This window comes from Toxotes jaculatrix, chromosome 3 (assembly GCF_017976425.1).
Source record: "Toxotes jaculatrix isolate fToxJac2 chromosome 3, fToxJac2.pri, whole genome shotgun sequence".
NCBI lineage: Eukaryota > Metazoa > Chordata > Actinopteri > Toxotidae > Toxotes > Toxotes jaculatrix.
This window is the reverse complement of record NC_054396.1, coordinates 21,838,569-21,856,094: the sequence shown is the minus strand read 5'-3', so window position 1 is coordinate 21,856,094 and position 17,526 is coordinate 21,838,569. Positions and strand designations below refer to the sequence as shown.

The 17,526-nt window shown below is 39.0% G+C and overlaps 1 protein-coding gene across 1 annotated transcript in view; it reads left to right on the top strand.

The window, feature by feature from the left end:
- Position 1: 1 nt before the first annotated feature.
- The window catches only part of necab3 (N-terminal EF-hand calcium binding protein 3), a 31,898-nt gene continuing 14,373 nt past the window's right edge, over positions 2-17,526 (top strand). The window contains exons 1-4 of the mRNA XM_041034498.1: positions 2-124; positions 5,907-5,931; positions 14,336-14,444; positions 16,258-16,283. Of these exons, the coding sequence (XP_040890432.1) occupies positions 2-124; positions 5,907-5,931; positions 14,336-14,444; positions 16,258-16,283 (283 nt within the window). The remainder of the gene's footprint in view (positions 125-5,906; positions 5,932-14,335; positions 14,445-16,257; positions 16,284-17,526) is intronic.

Genomic DNA, 17,526 nt, shown 5'->3' with positions numbered 1-17,526 from the left:
GATGCTGGCTTGTACGGAGATGATCACTATGTGCCTGCAGTCCGCCAAACAGAAGCATCTTCGGGCTCAGCAGCAACAGCAGCCGCTGCACAGCGCCGGCCAAGGGCTTACTATCTTTCATGATGTGAGTGGATCGACTCTGTTACTCATACATCACCTGGTATCTGTCCACACAGTTATTAGTGCTTTTGCTATTCATTCATTATTGGTCATAAAGCATTTACAGTGTTTGGTGATATTAACTGTAAAAGTCAAAATACAATAAGGGTGGAAACACATATGAGTGACCTGTAGGACAGTTTACAGACAGTGTGCTGTTTTAATTTTGACCCTTTTGCTTGTTTCTTTCTAGAAAATTCCATGAAAGTGAAAAGTGAAATGTTTTATCAAATGTTCTTTTCTTGAATACCCACATCACACACCTAAGGATGATACAGTATTTGACTCTGTGTGTGTGTGTGTGTGTGTGTGTGTGTGTGTGTGTGTGTGTGTGTGTGTGTGTGTGTGTGTGTGTGTGTATGTGTGTGTCAGAGCAAAGTAGGAAGCGCCGCAGCTGCTGCCTCTGCATGATAAATTAAGCTCTCACAGTCAGACAGTTTTAGGGGCTGCTGGGGGTTCTCCTCTTTTTGTTGCACACACACACACAAACACCTCTGATCTTTCAAAAGCTTTATGCAACATTACACACTAGAAACACAAAAATCTGCTATCAAAACATTTCAAAATCAAATGAAGATTAAACTTGAAGATTAAAATGTTAAGTCCCATTAGGATGGTGTCATGTTTTTTTTTTTTATTCCACTGACAAACATAGTTACACACAAATGTGCACACAGTTACACCTGCCTCAACTGGAGACTAAACCTATAATACTCGCTGTCTGATTAACCCACAACACTGCAGTAGAGACTAACCATCAACAAAGCAATTATCCATCCATCACATACTGTCTTGTCCTGGGTTAGTAGGCCAATAATTTGACCAAATCTGAGCTCTTATTAACTGACAGCTTTCTGCCCGCTCCATCACTAATGCAGTACGCAGACAGCCTTGTCTAAAGAAGGACACATTACTCATATTTTGCAGAAATGTCCCTGTGTTGGTGCAAACACACTGTGCCTGAATGGAATACAGCGCAAGAGTGCCTCCGCATGTAGTCTTCAACCTTGAGTTTTTCTAACAGGCACCCTCTGCTTGATGGTTTCCCACTCAGAAACGTAATTGTGTTTGAATTTGTCTAAGACAGCATGTGCAGGAGACAATGGTGTTGAGAAACACTAAATACCCTTGTTGTTTTGGTTTTGATAACCATACTTGTCTGTTCATTTTCTTGTTTTACCACATTGATTCTCCTATTTTGTCTTTCTACTCTGGTTTGATGAAGGTGAAACATTGTGCAGACATTGGAAATATTATTCCTGGCTGTAGGTTGCCCAATTATTCCACTGGGTCAGCTGACAGATTTTGACATGAGAATTCTAAATTTGTATTTAAAGCGGGCAGAGGGCTGTCTTACGCTGCTATTTTGTTTCCCACAGTCCCCACGGTGTATGTTGGCTGAAAAAAGTCAGCTGGTCAGCTAGTAATTCTAAAAACAAGCATAAATGTTTTGTGTGCCTGGAATAAAAACTGTAAAACAGATCAATGGCGATTGATTTTCAGAGATAATGCCAGTGGATGAACTTTATTATTGCAGTGGTACACATTGATTTTCAATAGTTTACTGGAGATAAAAAATAAATAAATAAATAAACAATCCTGTGGAATTACTAAGCAGAATGGGGATGTTAATGTAAAAGCATGTTAATTCTTTGTAAGAATAAGACCAATTTATTTTGAAAAACATGCTGCTCAGTGGTACATGCAACAGACACTCCTCTGTAACAGGAATATCAATACATCAATACTAGGTCTATATAAAGTCCTTTTAATATGGTGATGAAGTAATGTTAGAGATGCAGAGACAATAACAACTCAGATTCCCACAGTAAGAGACAAAGCAGTGCCTGAAAATAATGTCCTGTTCAAAGGCCAGGGACAATTAATGATGCTGGCGATGATCGTAGGAGGTGGTTTTATCATCCACATTGTTGGCTGTTTTTTTTTTTTATAGTCTTTGTTTTGTGTATCCAGTGGTGCTGCATTTCTGAGTCTTGCTCGATCCTCAGCACGCTCTCTGATTTTCTCTCTCTCTCTCTCTCTCTTGCATCTCTGCCCTCCCCTCTCCTGACTCTCATCTTTTGCTGCTCTTGAGCTGGAGAAAAAAAAAGTAATGTAAAGAAACAGAAAGAAAAAAAAGAGAAATGCTGGCGAAAAAAAAGCTTGAAAGTATAAATTTCAGCCAATCTCCCAGAGAAAATGAAAAATGTGACACAAATAATGTGCTCAACAAAATGTGATAATTAGCTCCGGTTTCCTCTACCTCAAGCACAAAATCAGAAAGAAAAACAGGGTGTCAGCAGAGCCTGAGAGAACCCACTGTCTTAACACCTGCCACCATGACATCAGAACAGCAGCACTCTGGGAAGCAGGTCTGACCTTTTCTGGGCTTGCTGTAAATGATGCATTATCGTCTCCTGACACTGAAAAACCCAAAGACACAGCCAAACAACAAACAAGTTTAATAGTACTGGGCCTGTTCTCCACTGGATCAAGCAGGAGGGATACAATGCTGCCTGGATGGTTACAGTGCCAAAGGGGAAAAGAAAAGACTGCTGACTGAGAAAGAAAAGGACATTTACTCTACTTATGTAGAATATTAATTTCGGATTCATGTATTAAATGAGGAGGGTTCAGAATGTCCTCCCTATTAAAAGCAGCATTTTACTTTAACCAATTAACACACAGCAATTTGCAGCTTTACAGTTACCTTCGAGTCTAGACAGATGAATCAGAAATAGAGCAATGAGTGTGTTGTGAAGTGGTTTGAAATGACCTGGCTCGTGTTATTAGTCAGGATTGAAGCTGTGGAGAGACAGACGTTGACAGACGAAGGGCAGGAGTGCAGACTTGGAGCTTGTTGACCTATGGAAAATGAAAGTGAGGGGCAGGTTCTGCTGTTATTAATAACCTGTAGGTCAAAAATGACAAACATGTCAGTCTTGACTGCTGCCTAACAAAGCAAACAACAGACTGGAGGGGTTGAGAAGAATCGATAGCATAGAACAGACCAAAGATTTTTTTATTATTTTCATTGCACTGCATCTTTTTAAAGTAAATTTGAATTTGTCATGGTTGTAGGAAGTAGGTAATTTAAGAAATGTGGCACTGAACAAATTAATTTAGAAACTGTAGAGCATAAGCTAAAGTAAAAGTATTTTTTAATTCTAGTTTTGGATTCAGTGTTCTCTGTGCTAACTCAGTTGATGTAATCTAAGTGTGAACTTGTTGAAACATGTCTCTGTGCACAGTGGACTTTGAAAATTGTTTTTCAGGCTTTTCGTACTTGTGACCATTGTTTGTACTTGTGACCATTGTACTATTGTGTTTATTACCTGTACACGGCTGCTATAACAGTTGAATTTCCCAGTTTGGGATCAATAAAGTATTTTTATCTTATCTTATCTTATCTTGACAGCGATTTATAGTGGAGCTGGTTCCAAGTCTAGTCCTTTTATCTAAACCACTTATTGAACATGTAAACAAAGGTGATCGTCACTCAAACTGTCCATTGTAAACATCTATTTGATTTATAAGAGCCACTTCAAACTGCTTCAGCTTCATCTGCTTTAATTTAGCTGTGAATGCAATGTAGCAGTTAATAGGCAGTCTGGGGGCACTAATCTTTATTTTCACTCCAGATAAGTGGTTTAGTCATTATGGTTACGCTGTGGACTATTTAAAACCTGTCAGATCATTTGTGCAGCTGCCCAGTGCAGTCTGTCGTCCACAGATCCTGCCTCGTCCTTAGATCTCAGAATTTATGCTGTATGGTGAAGCCAAAAACAATTTCAGTTTTGTGGACAATAAAGTTCCTTACAAACAAAGTAAGACCCAGTCTATGACGAACTGGAATTTTTCTCTGTTGACCAGAAGGCAGCCTCTGTTCTCCACGCTGCCAGCAGCTGACTAACAGCCTTTACATGAACAACCATAATCCATATTATGGCCTTGTGTCTTGTTCGTATCAGGCAACAAATAACTTTCCCAGTATTAGTCACTCATTCTCACTGTAGTCATTCTTTGCTGATTTCAGCTGATCTGTGTCAAGCAGGTTTATTATGTTCTGCTTTGAAGCACAACTCTTTTATACAGTTGCTGTCACTGGCAGTTGTGAATATTTAAACCTATGTTAAAAATAGGCTTTTTATTATCGGTGACAGTTACTACAACAGTCCCTGCCAGCTCCTGACCACTCACACAATCAGAGGAACAATGATCACATTGACAATTTCGCATCAGCAAGAAAGAACAGATTATTGAATTGGCTGTTGCTCCATTTATCCTTGTAATATTCCTCATTTTCCAGGGGTCCAGATTTGATGTTTTTTTTTCACTATGCATAACTACATGCACACAATGTTACCTTAAAAAGTATGAAAAGTATTTGTGCCATAAAAAATATTTGTGAGGCTAGTTTTTTTGCCTTTTTTCCAGCTCAGTGTTGTAAGATTTTGTTTTTATTATTATTATTAAGTGTCTAGTTATATCTTATTAATTCACAAACTTCCTCATCATATTTCCTATTAAAACAAATACAACTGATAACTGGTGTTACAGCCTCTCCTGCTAATCATAAACCACCTCACACCAGAAACCCCAGTGGAAATAGAGTGAAAGGAGTGAGAACTAATAAGATTGTTCAGTGTTGCCTGTGTACATAGTGTGTGTGTTAGGATTTGGGCGATTGGACAAATATATCAGCTATTGGTGATTGGCTGAGTCCATTGCTAGTAGGTGTTTTGTTATTTTGTTTTGCTAATTTAGTGGTCTGCCTCCTTGAGAATTCAACTTCCAACTTTCTTTCTTTCTTTCTTTGTCTTTCACAAAACAGGCCAGTGACTAAATGACAATTAAGCCATCGTTAGTGACTGTAATTCAGTCATTATTAATGTTATTGACTGCACCTGTGCTCTTTCTCCTATGACACGTTAATTGTCTATTGAATCACGTGGTTGAAACCTGGAATGATGCTTGTTCTGTTTGAACTTGGAGTTGCAGCAATTGGCCAGTAAATGCAGTCACGTGTAACAGAAGCAGCAGCAGCGGTAGTGACTGATGCTTGGAGTCAGTCACCTCTGCTCTGTTCAGTGATGTTTAGTGAGCAGAGAGATCCGCTGGCCTCATGTTCCTGCCTGACTCTACAGTATGGACACCTCTGATGAGCCTCAACCTGTGGCTGTTGCTTTCCTATTTATTGTTTGTTTGGATCCTAATTTTCTGTTACCTGGGCAACAATACTCTTACATATTACATTATACAGTATAATCAACAAACATTTAATTCATTTGCATATCCACACCACACACTGCAAACTGTATTAATGCTTTTTCCTTTGAGCAGTTCTCATCACTGAGGCACCTGCAAGATAACGACTGTTTTTTCTTTGCTACTCAGTGGCCTGACACTGTTTCTGAAATTACTATTTACTTCAGAAGTGATAATTGCTAAACCTGCTTTCAAATTGACACATACTAACAACTGGCATTCAACCTAACATGAGTCACTCATTCAGTATAACAGCCTTTGTCAGTGTCCTTGTTCATATGATGGTTCTGTTCAGTGCAGCAGAACAAATGAACCTTGTGCAGCAGACGTCAAACATCCTATTGTGTTTTTGACAAACTGCCATGATGCTTAATAATCTGCACCTGCTTATTGCAAGAATCCCTTCAGTGATACTTGGCTAGAAGTAATAACCATCTCCTCCCTGCTCCCCCTCTCCCGTATCTTTTTTCGTTTCACAGATTTTCCGCCGAGCAGACAAAAACGGTGAGTAAACAGTACATAACATGTTCAGTGATGAATAATTTGTCACAATGCATGCTTGTTGTTTCCCCACATTCTTTCACTTGTTATTATGCCTGAGACAATCTGGGCGGAGAAATAAGGGATTTGCATGAATGACTCTTCAAGTGAAGCTCCTTTCCTCTTCATGCTCCAACAAGTCTCTCTGCCCAATTAAAAATGATGCTAAGATGCTGGATTATAGCCATGACTGGAAGAACGTGTCACACAAAATAAAGCACCTCAGTCAGTATCGACACAGATGAATGGGCGCTGTTTACAAATTAACGTGAGTCATGTTAACAGAGGCTGAGCCAAGTTATTTTTTCTGTTGGGGGGGGGGGGGGGGGGGGGGGGTGGGGGTAGTTTTGACAATGCTCTTCATATTTATACATTTGTACATGCATGCACCCAAGCTATACTACTTCAGGTGCATGCGTGTTACCTTAGGAGTTGCCTCTGTGGACTGTGCGATTTTAGGCTGTTACAGATGAAAGCTGTCATTTGTCCACCTCCTACAGTCCTACTGTCTGCTTCAAAATTTAGAAACTATTTCTAACAATCTGACTGCTGCTGTGAGCTTGTCTACAAACCAACCAATCAGATTATGGAATGAAATGAAACATAATACACTGGCCAACGGCAACAATAAAAGTGCCCTTATATACTTGTAGTTACTGCTGTGGTGTGCATACATCATGAATTGTGTACTGTATATCTATGGTAAGTGCCACTTTTGAATAGTGCAGTATGATATCCCGGCATTCACTGCAAACTCTAACATCCTTCAAAACTGATATCGCACAATCTGACATAGATTTTATTAAACTGTCTTGTGCAGTGTGACGTGCAATGAACCTATAAGATGACTGTTATTGCACGGCGTACAAGGCCCTGAGAGGTACTACACGTTTGTAAGCTTTGGAGATAAAACCTGCATGGACTCAAACAGGATTTGTAGGTGTTACCATTTGTCTCAACACTGTTATATATCATCGGTCTGTGGTGTTAAATGCATTCCAAGAGTTGTATTGTGATGAGATCACTTTTTTGTTGTACCCACTTTCCTTCAAGCTGTCTCATCTGAGTTTACGTGAGTGATTGTCTCCACATTTGCAGCTTTGAACAAGTCCCAGGAAATGTGACAGCACTAGTTCCATACAGCTGTGGTTTATACAGTACATGATTAATAGTAAATCTGAGGAAAAACAACAACAAACATTTGTTAAGCTCACAGAGGTGTGTTTTGTGCAGTAGTTTCATGGTGTTAGACTGTAAATGAGCAACATGCAGGATGGATCATTTCTGGAAAGGCAGAAAGCTGATGGTCTGGCTTTTATAACCCTTACCTCCAGCCTGATTTAACAAACATCATCACCTGCCCTTCATTTCCCCGTCATTTCCCTTATCCTTGTCAGTAACGCAAAAGTAAACAAACAGAACAATTTAACGGGGCTGGAGGACAAAATTCATTTTACAACAGTAATGAACTGCCTTCATTTTGAGAAAAACTCATGTACGACTGCGCTGCTGGTTTGGCCTGATTTTGTTCAGTTTGTTTAATTCTAAATTATACCACAACAATTCACTTGGAAAAAAAATACAGCACTTTTGACCATCATTATTGTACTGTTATGCAGATTAAAAAAGTGGAAGAAAAGTAATCACAAGGGAAAAAAAATAGTGCCTTAAACAGACCTGTTCAGTCTTGTCACATTGCCCTAACATTGCACTTATAGGAAAATAAATCCCAACAATCTTGATTTTCCCATGTGTGAAATCTACCTGAGACATCACATATTTATAAAACTAATATTTCTTTACCACCACACATGAGATTTTAAATATCCTTGCCGCAATAATAACCTCCTTGCTTCTGCTGGTACTATGTCTAAGAATGTCCTGCCCAAAAAAGATATTCATTTCAATCTAACCAAGGTGAAATAAGGTGCCAAAGCAGATCAGGAAAAAGTGCACATCACTGGAACATTGTTGCCTTTAAAGGGGCTGTAATCAGCATTCCTTCAAATAGCAATTAATTCTCAACAGCTCTTAACCTTCACTATGATGAGTCTTGTGCGTGATGAATTGTTCTGCAGCTTCCAGCCAAATACAGTATATATTCACTGTTAGATTTCTATTATAATGAGCTCAGCTGAAATGATTGTCATCGCTGAACCAGTTGTGGAGAAGGAGGGGGGAGGGAGGAGTGTTAATATAAAACGAAAACACAAAGAAAATATACTGTGCTACATCCACTGCTCTTTATCTTTCAGTAATAAATACCACAGGGATTAGAATGAATATGTAATCATCAATATGTATCAACAAAGTAAAGACGGGATCTTCAGCAGTGGTATTAAAGTATGTCTGTAGTTGAAACTAATAATGTATGGAGCACATGTTTTACTGAACAGTGTGACATCTCATTTAGTATGAGTGGTGGATATGTTAACATGCATGCTAGCTCAGTAGCCTCTGGCAGGCATAAAATGTTAAAGTTTCATCTATCAGTGTTGTTCACTCAATATGTTTGGGTTCACCCTCACAGCTGTCATGAACATCATATCCAGCTGCAGCAGGCAGCTGTTTTCAGAGGGCTTTGATACCACTGGCCCAGCGCCAACTTAGCAACTAGCTGGTGAACATAGGTGACCATTTAGTAACTGAAGAGCCAGCTTTTTTTCAGGAGCTTGTACAGATTAGACCAGAGCTAAAAGGGAAGTGAATTGAACTTACATTTAACCACATTTGTTTGATGGGCGTCTGCAAAGCCTGCATGCTTGCTAACTTAAACAGTGATAATATGTCAGTGTTGTGTTTACAGCTTGTTCTGTTGCTCTTGTTGCTTTAAGCATTAAAGTTATACAACAATTATGTTTAATAAAAAAACAAAAACAAAAAACAAAACAAGATTCACTGATTAGCTTTTTCTGTATTACATGGTCTTCAAGCTACTGAGTTTGCATGCCAACAGATCCAGTTCCATGCGAACTGAGGAAGACTTGCTGAAAAATATCATGATATGATATGATATATCAAAAAGGTATAAAAGTGAACCTCGAGGTGAGGAAAAAAGGCAGTGAATGTTCATGTGCCTGAAGTTTTGTACTGCAAGCGTATTTTGCTTTTAATGGTTAAAGATTCATTGTTACCAGTGCATGAAATCCTGAAGATAATTAGCCATGTTACATAACCTCCAACTGTGACACAACTTAATTGGCCGAATGTTCACAGATCAGCACTCTTGTTTGAAATTTTTATGTGCAGCAGCTGAATGTTTAGTTATAAAAAAAAAAACCCCAAAACAAAACCCCAAACTGTTGTCCTTATAAAAATCAATATAAGACAGAACTTCACATTTTTTTCTGGAAAATATTTGTCTTTCTTATCCAGATGTTCAGATTTCCCATAGATATATAACATTCTTTTCAGTGCGATAGCTGAGGAAGTAATTTCCTCTTTGTCTCCTCAGCTTTTAATGAAGCTTCTTCTTGCCTGACATCTACTCCAACATGGAGGAAAAGACCGGTCAGCTTCAGGCCATTAGTGAGTTGGAGAACAGAGAAGCAGTAGGGTACGTGGTCTAAAAGCAGCATATGGGCTTAAATTGGGATATGGAAGCTGAAAGGCAGCTTATATCACAGACATCCTCACAGATGGCCTGGTGGAACACATTCTAAATAGAGCATTGATACTAAGAATACCAGAATTGGAAAAGGTTCGAGTATACAGTATCGCATCGGAGTTTACCATGAAGAAACACGGCCCAACTGTCTTAGTAATGGTAGTTGCTTTTGAAGCTGTGATGCATTTGTGGGAATTTATAAACCACTTAGGAGAGGCTGCAATGGGACTAACCTTTTGAGAGATAAGAGTGCGGCCTACTTTGTGTCCTACTTTATGGGACTTCCTCACTTGCTCATTTGGTTCTTGTTTACTCTGATCCTCCGAGCACTCTATTTAGACTATTCTGACTCCTTTTTTTTTCTCTGTAAAGGAGAAAAGGCCACATATGAACTGCCTATTTCCTGGTGTGTGGAAGAATCAGCACACTTCACCAGCTTCACACTTTCTTTGGAAGCACTTTTCTCACCTTGTAATTCTTAAGTGATTCTGGCTCAGTTTTAAAGAGCAATTAACACATATTGGTTTTGACTCAATCTACAGTGTGATTTATAGCTGCTTTCTTTTGCTGTAATAATAGAATTTCCCGTGTGCTGTATAAAAGACATAACTGTAGATTTTGTTTCAGTTTAAATTGGGGATATTACACAGTTAGCTGTTGCCTTTTGTCCTCCTCTCAGCTTGATCCTAGAAATCACTAGACATGTAAAATTAAGGGGAAAAAAGCTTATTGCTTCCATGTGGCAGTAATGGAAGCGATAATCCATGAAGGTATTTTGTTTGTTTCAAAGAGTTCGTCTTTCCTTTAAAACCAGGTCAACAACATTTGCTTATGCAGACTATGATTCATTTGCAGACTGTGATTAAGTTATTCACCAGGAAGCTCATTGTTTTGTCCTCTGAAAATGTTCCAGGAATGGCTGCTGCAAAATCATATTACTTTCACATGAGAGGAGCAGTGGAAACATGAGAGGAGCAGTGCCTCATATAGGCCTAAGCGTGTATGTAATGAGTGTTTTTTTTGGAAGGGGTGATCTACTCAGAGAACTCATAATGTCACTGGACCATGCATGAATTATTTATTAATTTAAAGGTATCAGCTGGTGTTTGGGTTGGGAATCTGTTTAATAACTGGATAGTGCAGCTGCTCCGATGGGACTGCAAGAGGATGATTTTGACTCGCTGAAAGCCAGTGACATTTAAATGCAACCATTTTTTAATAAAACACAGGTTTGGGTCAGGAAGTGCCATTCAGTGCCTCAGAGTTGGAATTCGCCAACCCATATAAACTGAGTGATAAATAATACAGTTGTGTAACACATCATAAATGATAAGCATCACTTCAGCGCTTCCGAATTACACTTGACTGAACAATGATATCCCATCTGGCAAATAAGCATTGCATCGGTTTCGCCTTCCTCCCATCATCCTCACATCCCTCAAGTCATAAAAGGGGATCCAGGTGAAAGGAGTGAGGATGTATAATTGCACTGGAATTGAGAAGAAACCAAAAGGTATGAGTCGTAAGATAAGAAACACATAATCCCCCCACCTGACTGTGCATCTTCATTTTCCCGATGCTTCTAATGCCATCTGTCACCATCATCCCTTAAGGGCCTGTGTGAGATTAAAAGCATGATTGCTGTTTGGCATTAAAATTGTGCAAGGCAAATATGTACATTTACAACTTCTGCCATTTCTTCACTTACATCCCAGTTTATAACATATACTGTAGCTGAAGTGCTCCATTGTGGATTTTCATACATGGCATACATCAGATCTCAGAGTCTAGAGAGAAAAAAAAATCACATGGTCTGTTATTTCCAAATGAGTTGTGGGCCACATTTATATGTGAAAATGAACCCGATACAAATCAGTTATCTGCTAATGTGGATTTAATCAAGACAAACAGATCTACATTTTTAGGACTTAGACTTTGGTGTCTCTTATTACAGGGTAAAAAGTGATAGTAGTTCTGTGCCTCCAACTTAATTTTTTTTGTCTTTTGTGCACTCACTGCAGATGGCAATTTAGCTGCTCCCAGACTGGGTTTACATTTCTTAATTCATGCAAACAGGTTGTTTTGAGTGTAAACAGTAATCAGCCATGGCTTCTATTTGAAAGTGGATATAAACTGGAAATTGGAAATTCAAAGGTGGGAGGAAGCCTTAGTCACCCAAAAGTCAAAGAAAACACAACCTTCAAAAATCGACTTATGAGCCATGTAACAAGCATCTCAAAATCTTTTCTCTTTATCATAAATCTCTGTTATAACAGAAGAGGTGAAAGACATAGAGCCTCTGTCTTGTGTATTTGTTGTGGTCATCCTCTTTCATGAAGAAGGCATTTAACCCAGATCTGTCAAAGTGAATAGCAGAGACTGTCAGTTGTCATCAGTAGTCCATCACACAGATTATCAAGAGTGTCACTTCTGAGCGTAACTGCTGCCTATCTAGTTTGGCACCCCAAATATAGAGAGCTTTCCAAACACATTGGTTCAACACAACACTGTGAGAAGAGACAAAGACATGTGGAGGGATCTTGGGTCTCAGATGCACAAACTAAGCACAGATGGCATCAGAATATACATAAAACTTTATAAACGAAGCACAAAGGGTTTGAAATTTATCAGTGAGGAGAGATATTAATGCACAAATGAAGTTTCTTGAAAAATGCATTTCTCTTTAAATCACAAAAAATCTTGTTATCAGTTTGGTTTCGGTCTTTATGTGGAGGAGGAAAATGCAGATAGAGAATGAGAAGAAGATTAAAAGTCTGACTGAAAAAGAGAGAAAGTAGGCCAAAGTGGCCAGGGCCAGGCTTTGTCTCTAAACAGCATGTTATACATTTTGGTCAGAGGTAATGATGAGCGGTGTCAAAAAGGCTCCAGCTGAACAGATGGTCTTCAAGCTTGCCCTTGAGTTTTCAGCCATGCTGAGTCAGCCAACTGGAACTCCGTGGCATATTAAACTGCTCTCATTTTACCTTGTCATGTTGCAGACAGGGTCATTATTCGGGCAGATTACTCAGTGGATTTATGAAGCCAAAAGTCACTCAGAAGGTTTAAAGACAGAGCCCAGTAAAATAATGAGTGATGATAGCCGCCGTATGGTTGCAGTAATGACATGGCTGGATTGCTTTTGTTTGTTTCAGGAGCTGTCTGACTCTCTATGACAAAACCAGTCTGTTTGCCGGATTCAACAAATACTTCATAGTCATACTCATTTGTCCGTGTGCCCATCTTGGCTCTTTATTATCACTCTGATCATTTTCGTCTATCCTTGAGTCACATGAGCTGACTGAGTGACCAACTCCCTCCGATATACTCCTGACTGCATGAGTGTCTGTCATGGCTCCGAAATGTTCTCCACAGATACCAATCTATCTGTTGGCCTGGACTCTTATGAGGATTAAGACATCTAGCAGTTTCTCTCTGGCAATCTAGCTGCTGACTGATCAGTGTAATCTGTGCCAGTAGACAGACTGATAGCAGGCTCACGAAGGAGCACTTCTTCACAGATGACAACCAAGCTATTTATCCTCAGCTATTGATTTTTTTTTTTGAGCATTGTCTGTCACAACAAGCTGTGCTCACAGTTAACCAGTCTGAGAAGAAGTAGAAAATTCCAATCTGCTGACAATATGTAGTTTCATCCATTTTACACTTGCGTTTTGTGGACTATTTCTGCACAGTGTTTGCTGTGGAGCAATGTTATTGATGAGGACAGGTTTTTCGTCAACTTATACAAAACAGCACACATGACGTTAAACGTTAAAACAAGACTTTTGTGTTTATATAACTGATTGTTTAGATCAAGAAAATAAAGTCCAACATCCTCTGTTTCCAGTTTATCAAATGCTGCTTTTGCATGTTTTATATCATTGTAAATTGAATATTTTTGGGTATTGGATTTTTGATGCACAAAACAAGAAATCTGAAGAGGTCACCTGTACTCCAGAGCAAGAGTAGAATGGAAAAAAAAAGAAAAAGGTAGAAAGGAAACAGATGAAACCAAATAAATAATCTGCACCAAGATGGTTCCCACAAACTTGTAAGATTAGTGTGCTGTCACACCAGAGATAGAAAAAGGGGTATCAGCACAAGAGAACTAATAATACAGTGGACTCATATTTCAGGGAATTGAATTTCTAGACTATTACTAACTGAAGCACATTGGTGATGAAGAATATTGAAGCATTTTGGCCTTGTGTGTTGAGTAAGAAGAATTTTTAAATAGGATGGAATCTTAAATCCTCATCCCAAACCAGCTCCATGGGGTTTAAGTCTGGAGACTGTGCTGGTCTTCCATCATGTGAAGTCACTGTTTGGTTGCTGTCTTCTCATGTTTTGAGTCATTATCTTGCTGTAGGACAAACCCCTGACCAACCAGTCGGAATCCTTTTGCTATTTGCCCACCATTCTGATAAGAATATGCAGTGCTACTTCCTGTCCAAACAATGCATCAGAGGGTGTAGCAACACAGTTTGTTTCAACACTGCCATTGGACGGGCAAAGAGTTTCTAAGTCATCAACAGACGTTGGGGCACCTGAAGGAATTCTTTACCCACGTACCTTTGCTTACCTTTGTACCATTTAAGAATTATTATAGAATTATTTGCTGTACTTGGAAAAAAAAAATCACTGAGGCTCCTGGGACTCCTCTTGCTTATTGGTACTTTATGATCTCATGACAGGTGACACACACTAGGTTGTTATTGTTCCTGTGTAATAATGTAGGCCAACACTTCCTCTGTGTTTCAGATGATGGCAAGCTGTCATTTGAAGAGTTCAATGCTTACTTTGCGGATGGGATCCTGACTACTGAGGAGCTGCAGGAGCTTTTCTACTCCATAGATGGCCGACAAAATAAGTGAGTTTTTTTTTTTTTTTTTTTTAATGGGCTCTTTAATCCATCACAGTGCAAAATAACCAATGTTTTGTTTTGGTTTTTTATACTAAATTGCTTCACAACAGCGTTCAACCTGTGCCTTTTACAGTCAGCAGAAAAAAAAAAAAGACTGAACAGCAAGTGTTATGAGCCTAAAGGCATAGTCAATGTGCTCCTTTCAAGTCATCTGTTACAGGCTAAATGCCTCACAGCTGGAGGGAGGGCTTCAGTAAAAATGAGCCTTGCAACCAAACTCAAGCAGGCAGAATTAATGTTTACCCCCTTCCTTTGGTCATAAAGTACTGTGGACTACACCAGCCACTTCAAAACCGACTCCTCCAAAATTGCAATCGAAGAAATCAGCCTCGGGGTAGCTGCTGAAATCACTGGTCTGGAGAGAATGTTTAACTCACTGCAGCCACAGAGTAAAAGACCATTTCTCTCATGTCGTGGTTTATTAAAAAGTTGTAAGTTTCATCCCTTTACTACAGCCGCTGGTCTTTATTGTCTTTGGCAGATCAGGGATTTGTATTCATAAGACAATTTTCAACCCCCTTTTCCTCTCCACACCTCTTTACATTGTACCAAAACTGGAAGGTTAAGCAAGACTTTTTCACTTGGCTGTCAAAACCATATGTATCAGCTGAGGTAACAGTGAATTCACTGTGACTGGTGAACCATATAGTCATAGTCTCGCAAGAGAGGACTCACAAGCACAAAGAAGTCCAAATGCACTGAGACGTTTTTAAATTGACTTTGTACATTTTTTACTAACTAATTAGAGTGAGTGTAGTGTTTGGACACAGTAACAACTCTACGTTTATTTTTTTTGATGTGTTGCCAGTTCTTCCATCATCGGGTGATAAATTGCTTTTGGACGCTCACTTAGGTTTGGACTGTCACTCATGTGACACACCAGCCCCTCAGACCTCTCTAACCAGGCTCCAAGCTTTGAGGCAGTTGGCATGAACTGAGCTCTGATGTCTAATTAAAGGCTTCTCTTGTTCTGAATAACAATACTGTCAATTGTATGATATCAGTTGTGGAAGAAGAGCATTTAAAAAGCATGCACAGGCTTTGATGATCATGCTTAAAGAAAAAAAAAAACATAGCACAGAGTTGTTGCATAGCACAGCTGAAAATAAAGGGAAAATAATTATCTCTTCAGTCATTGTTATGGTACCCTGCAACAGAGATGTGTGAAAATATTGTCTTCCAAAATGAAAATTTACAGCAGCAGCTGAAGACTGAAGGATTGTTGTTGCCCACAGATGCTGCGTGAGCTTTCTTACTAAACGCAAGCACTTAACCAGCGTCGCTTATGGTCTGCACCCTGACTGTGAAAATTACCTGTAAAAGCCATTAAAGCAACAGGGGAACTTTTCATTTAGTAATGGTTCTGCCTCCATCAGACTGCGATACTGAGAACGGTTTAGGCTCCAATGTAATAATTTCTGCCGTGACTTGCAGACAAAGAAGTATTGATTTCAGTGTTTTTACAGAAGCGGAGTAAGTTAAAAAAAAAAAAAAAGGCGCAAGCAAAACTGTGTTAACATTTTAAACGACAACGTGCAGGACACAAATTTTACAAGCGTCAGCTTTTTTTATTTGTGTGGTTTTAACACTGGAATCTTGTGTGTGTGTGTGTGTGTGTGTGTGTGTGTGTGTCTTCGATGTGTGTGGCTCAGAGCCACACAATCTCTCTGGCAGAAATGAAGCTGCACATCTTTGAATTTCTTTAATTAACTTTCTCAATATTTTGCCCATTTATCTCCTCTTGTGTGCTGCCCTGCAGTAATCTGGACACTGACAAGCTATCAGGTTGGTGGCCGACTGCTTTGTCTGATTGAATGTGTCACAGTACATTAATTTCTGTAAAATTCCCATCTTAAAAGTTCATTAACATCAGTGTTTGTTGTCTTATCTGTGAATACATATTTTTAGGTGATGAGTAGCATAACATGGAGAACATTAAAGCAGCCTTTCAGTATTTTGGGAAATACGCTGTTTGCGTTCTTCCTGAGAATTAGATTAGAAGATTGCTATCACTTATCTGTCGGTTAGAAATTAGAAGTTAAGACCAGGAGATGGTTAGCTTAGCATAAAGACTGGAAACAATTTTTGTTTTCATTATGGATCAAGCATTTATTTATTAGTGAGATTTAAAGGTGCTGGTTGTCACCTTTGGATAGAGCCAAGCAGCAGTCTTTGTGCTAAGCTAAGCTAACTAGCAGCTTGCATGAGAGTGGTATCAGTCTATTCATTTACCTCTCCAAAGAAAGTAAACAACCCAATTATTTGTCAGATTTTCTCTACTCTTTGTTTTTGCTACAAACTCTATACACTGTAACCTACACCACCATCCACCTATAACAATGATTTTAATCTGTAAATATGGCAAAAAAAAAACTCTTGCACAGATCTATTGACCTATATTTTTTTATATCATCTTAAAAATGCATGCGTGTGTCTGATGGCCTGAATAAAGTGAAGAGAAATAGGGCAGAGACCTGTAAATACCAGTAGTACCCAGAATAAAACTTCTGCATAATTTATTGAATGGGAATGGCATCGTTTCCATCTGACGTCAAGAGAAGTTGACTGTTTTCCATGACAGACCTCTTATTTCAGATTTAGTTCGCTGAACATTTACCAGCCACTGCGTTGTGTTCTTTCGACCAAGTGTTACAGAGTGATGTTAACTTATTTGAATCCAAGTAAGAGGAGAGTAAAAGGTGCTGCTGGTCCATTAACCTTGGATCACGTTGTTTCCTGGGTGTCATATCCAGTGTATGCTTTGGATATAATAAAATTGGGACTTTAATTAAGAACTAAGAACCAATTAAGATTAAAGTCTTTCTCTGCTTTGCTAATGTAGAATTAGAAATGCTTTCCCACACAGCCTCCTACTGTGATTTATTTAAAAAGTTAACTAAAACATTTTTCATTTTCTCAGTTTTGTGAATGTCATGAGTTGCAAGTGTGTGTAGGAGTTATTCATATGATTTGGCTATATCTGGTATCAAATTAATCATTACGGCATCTGTCACAAACAGTACACAGG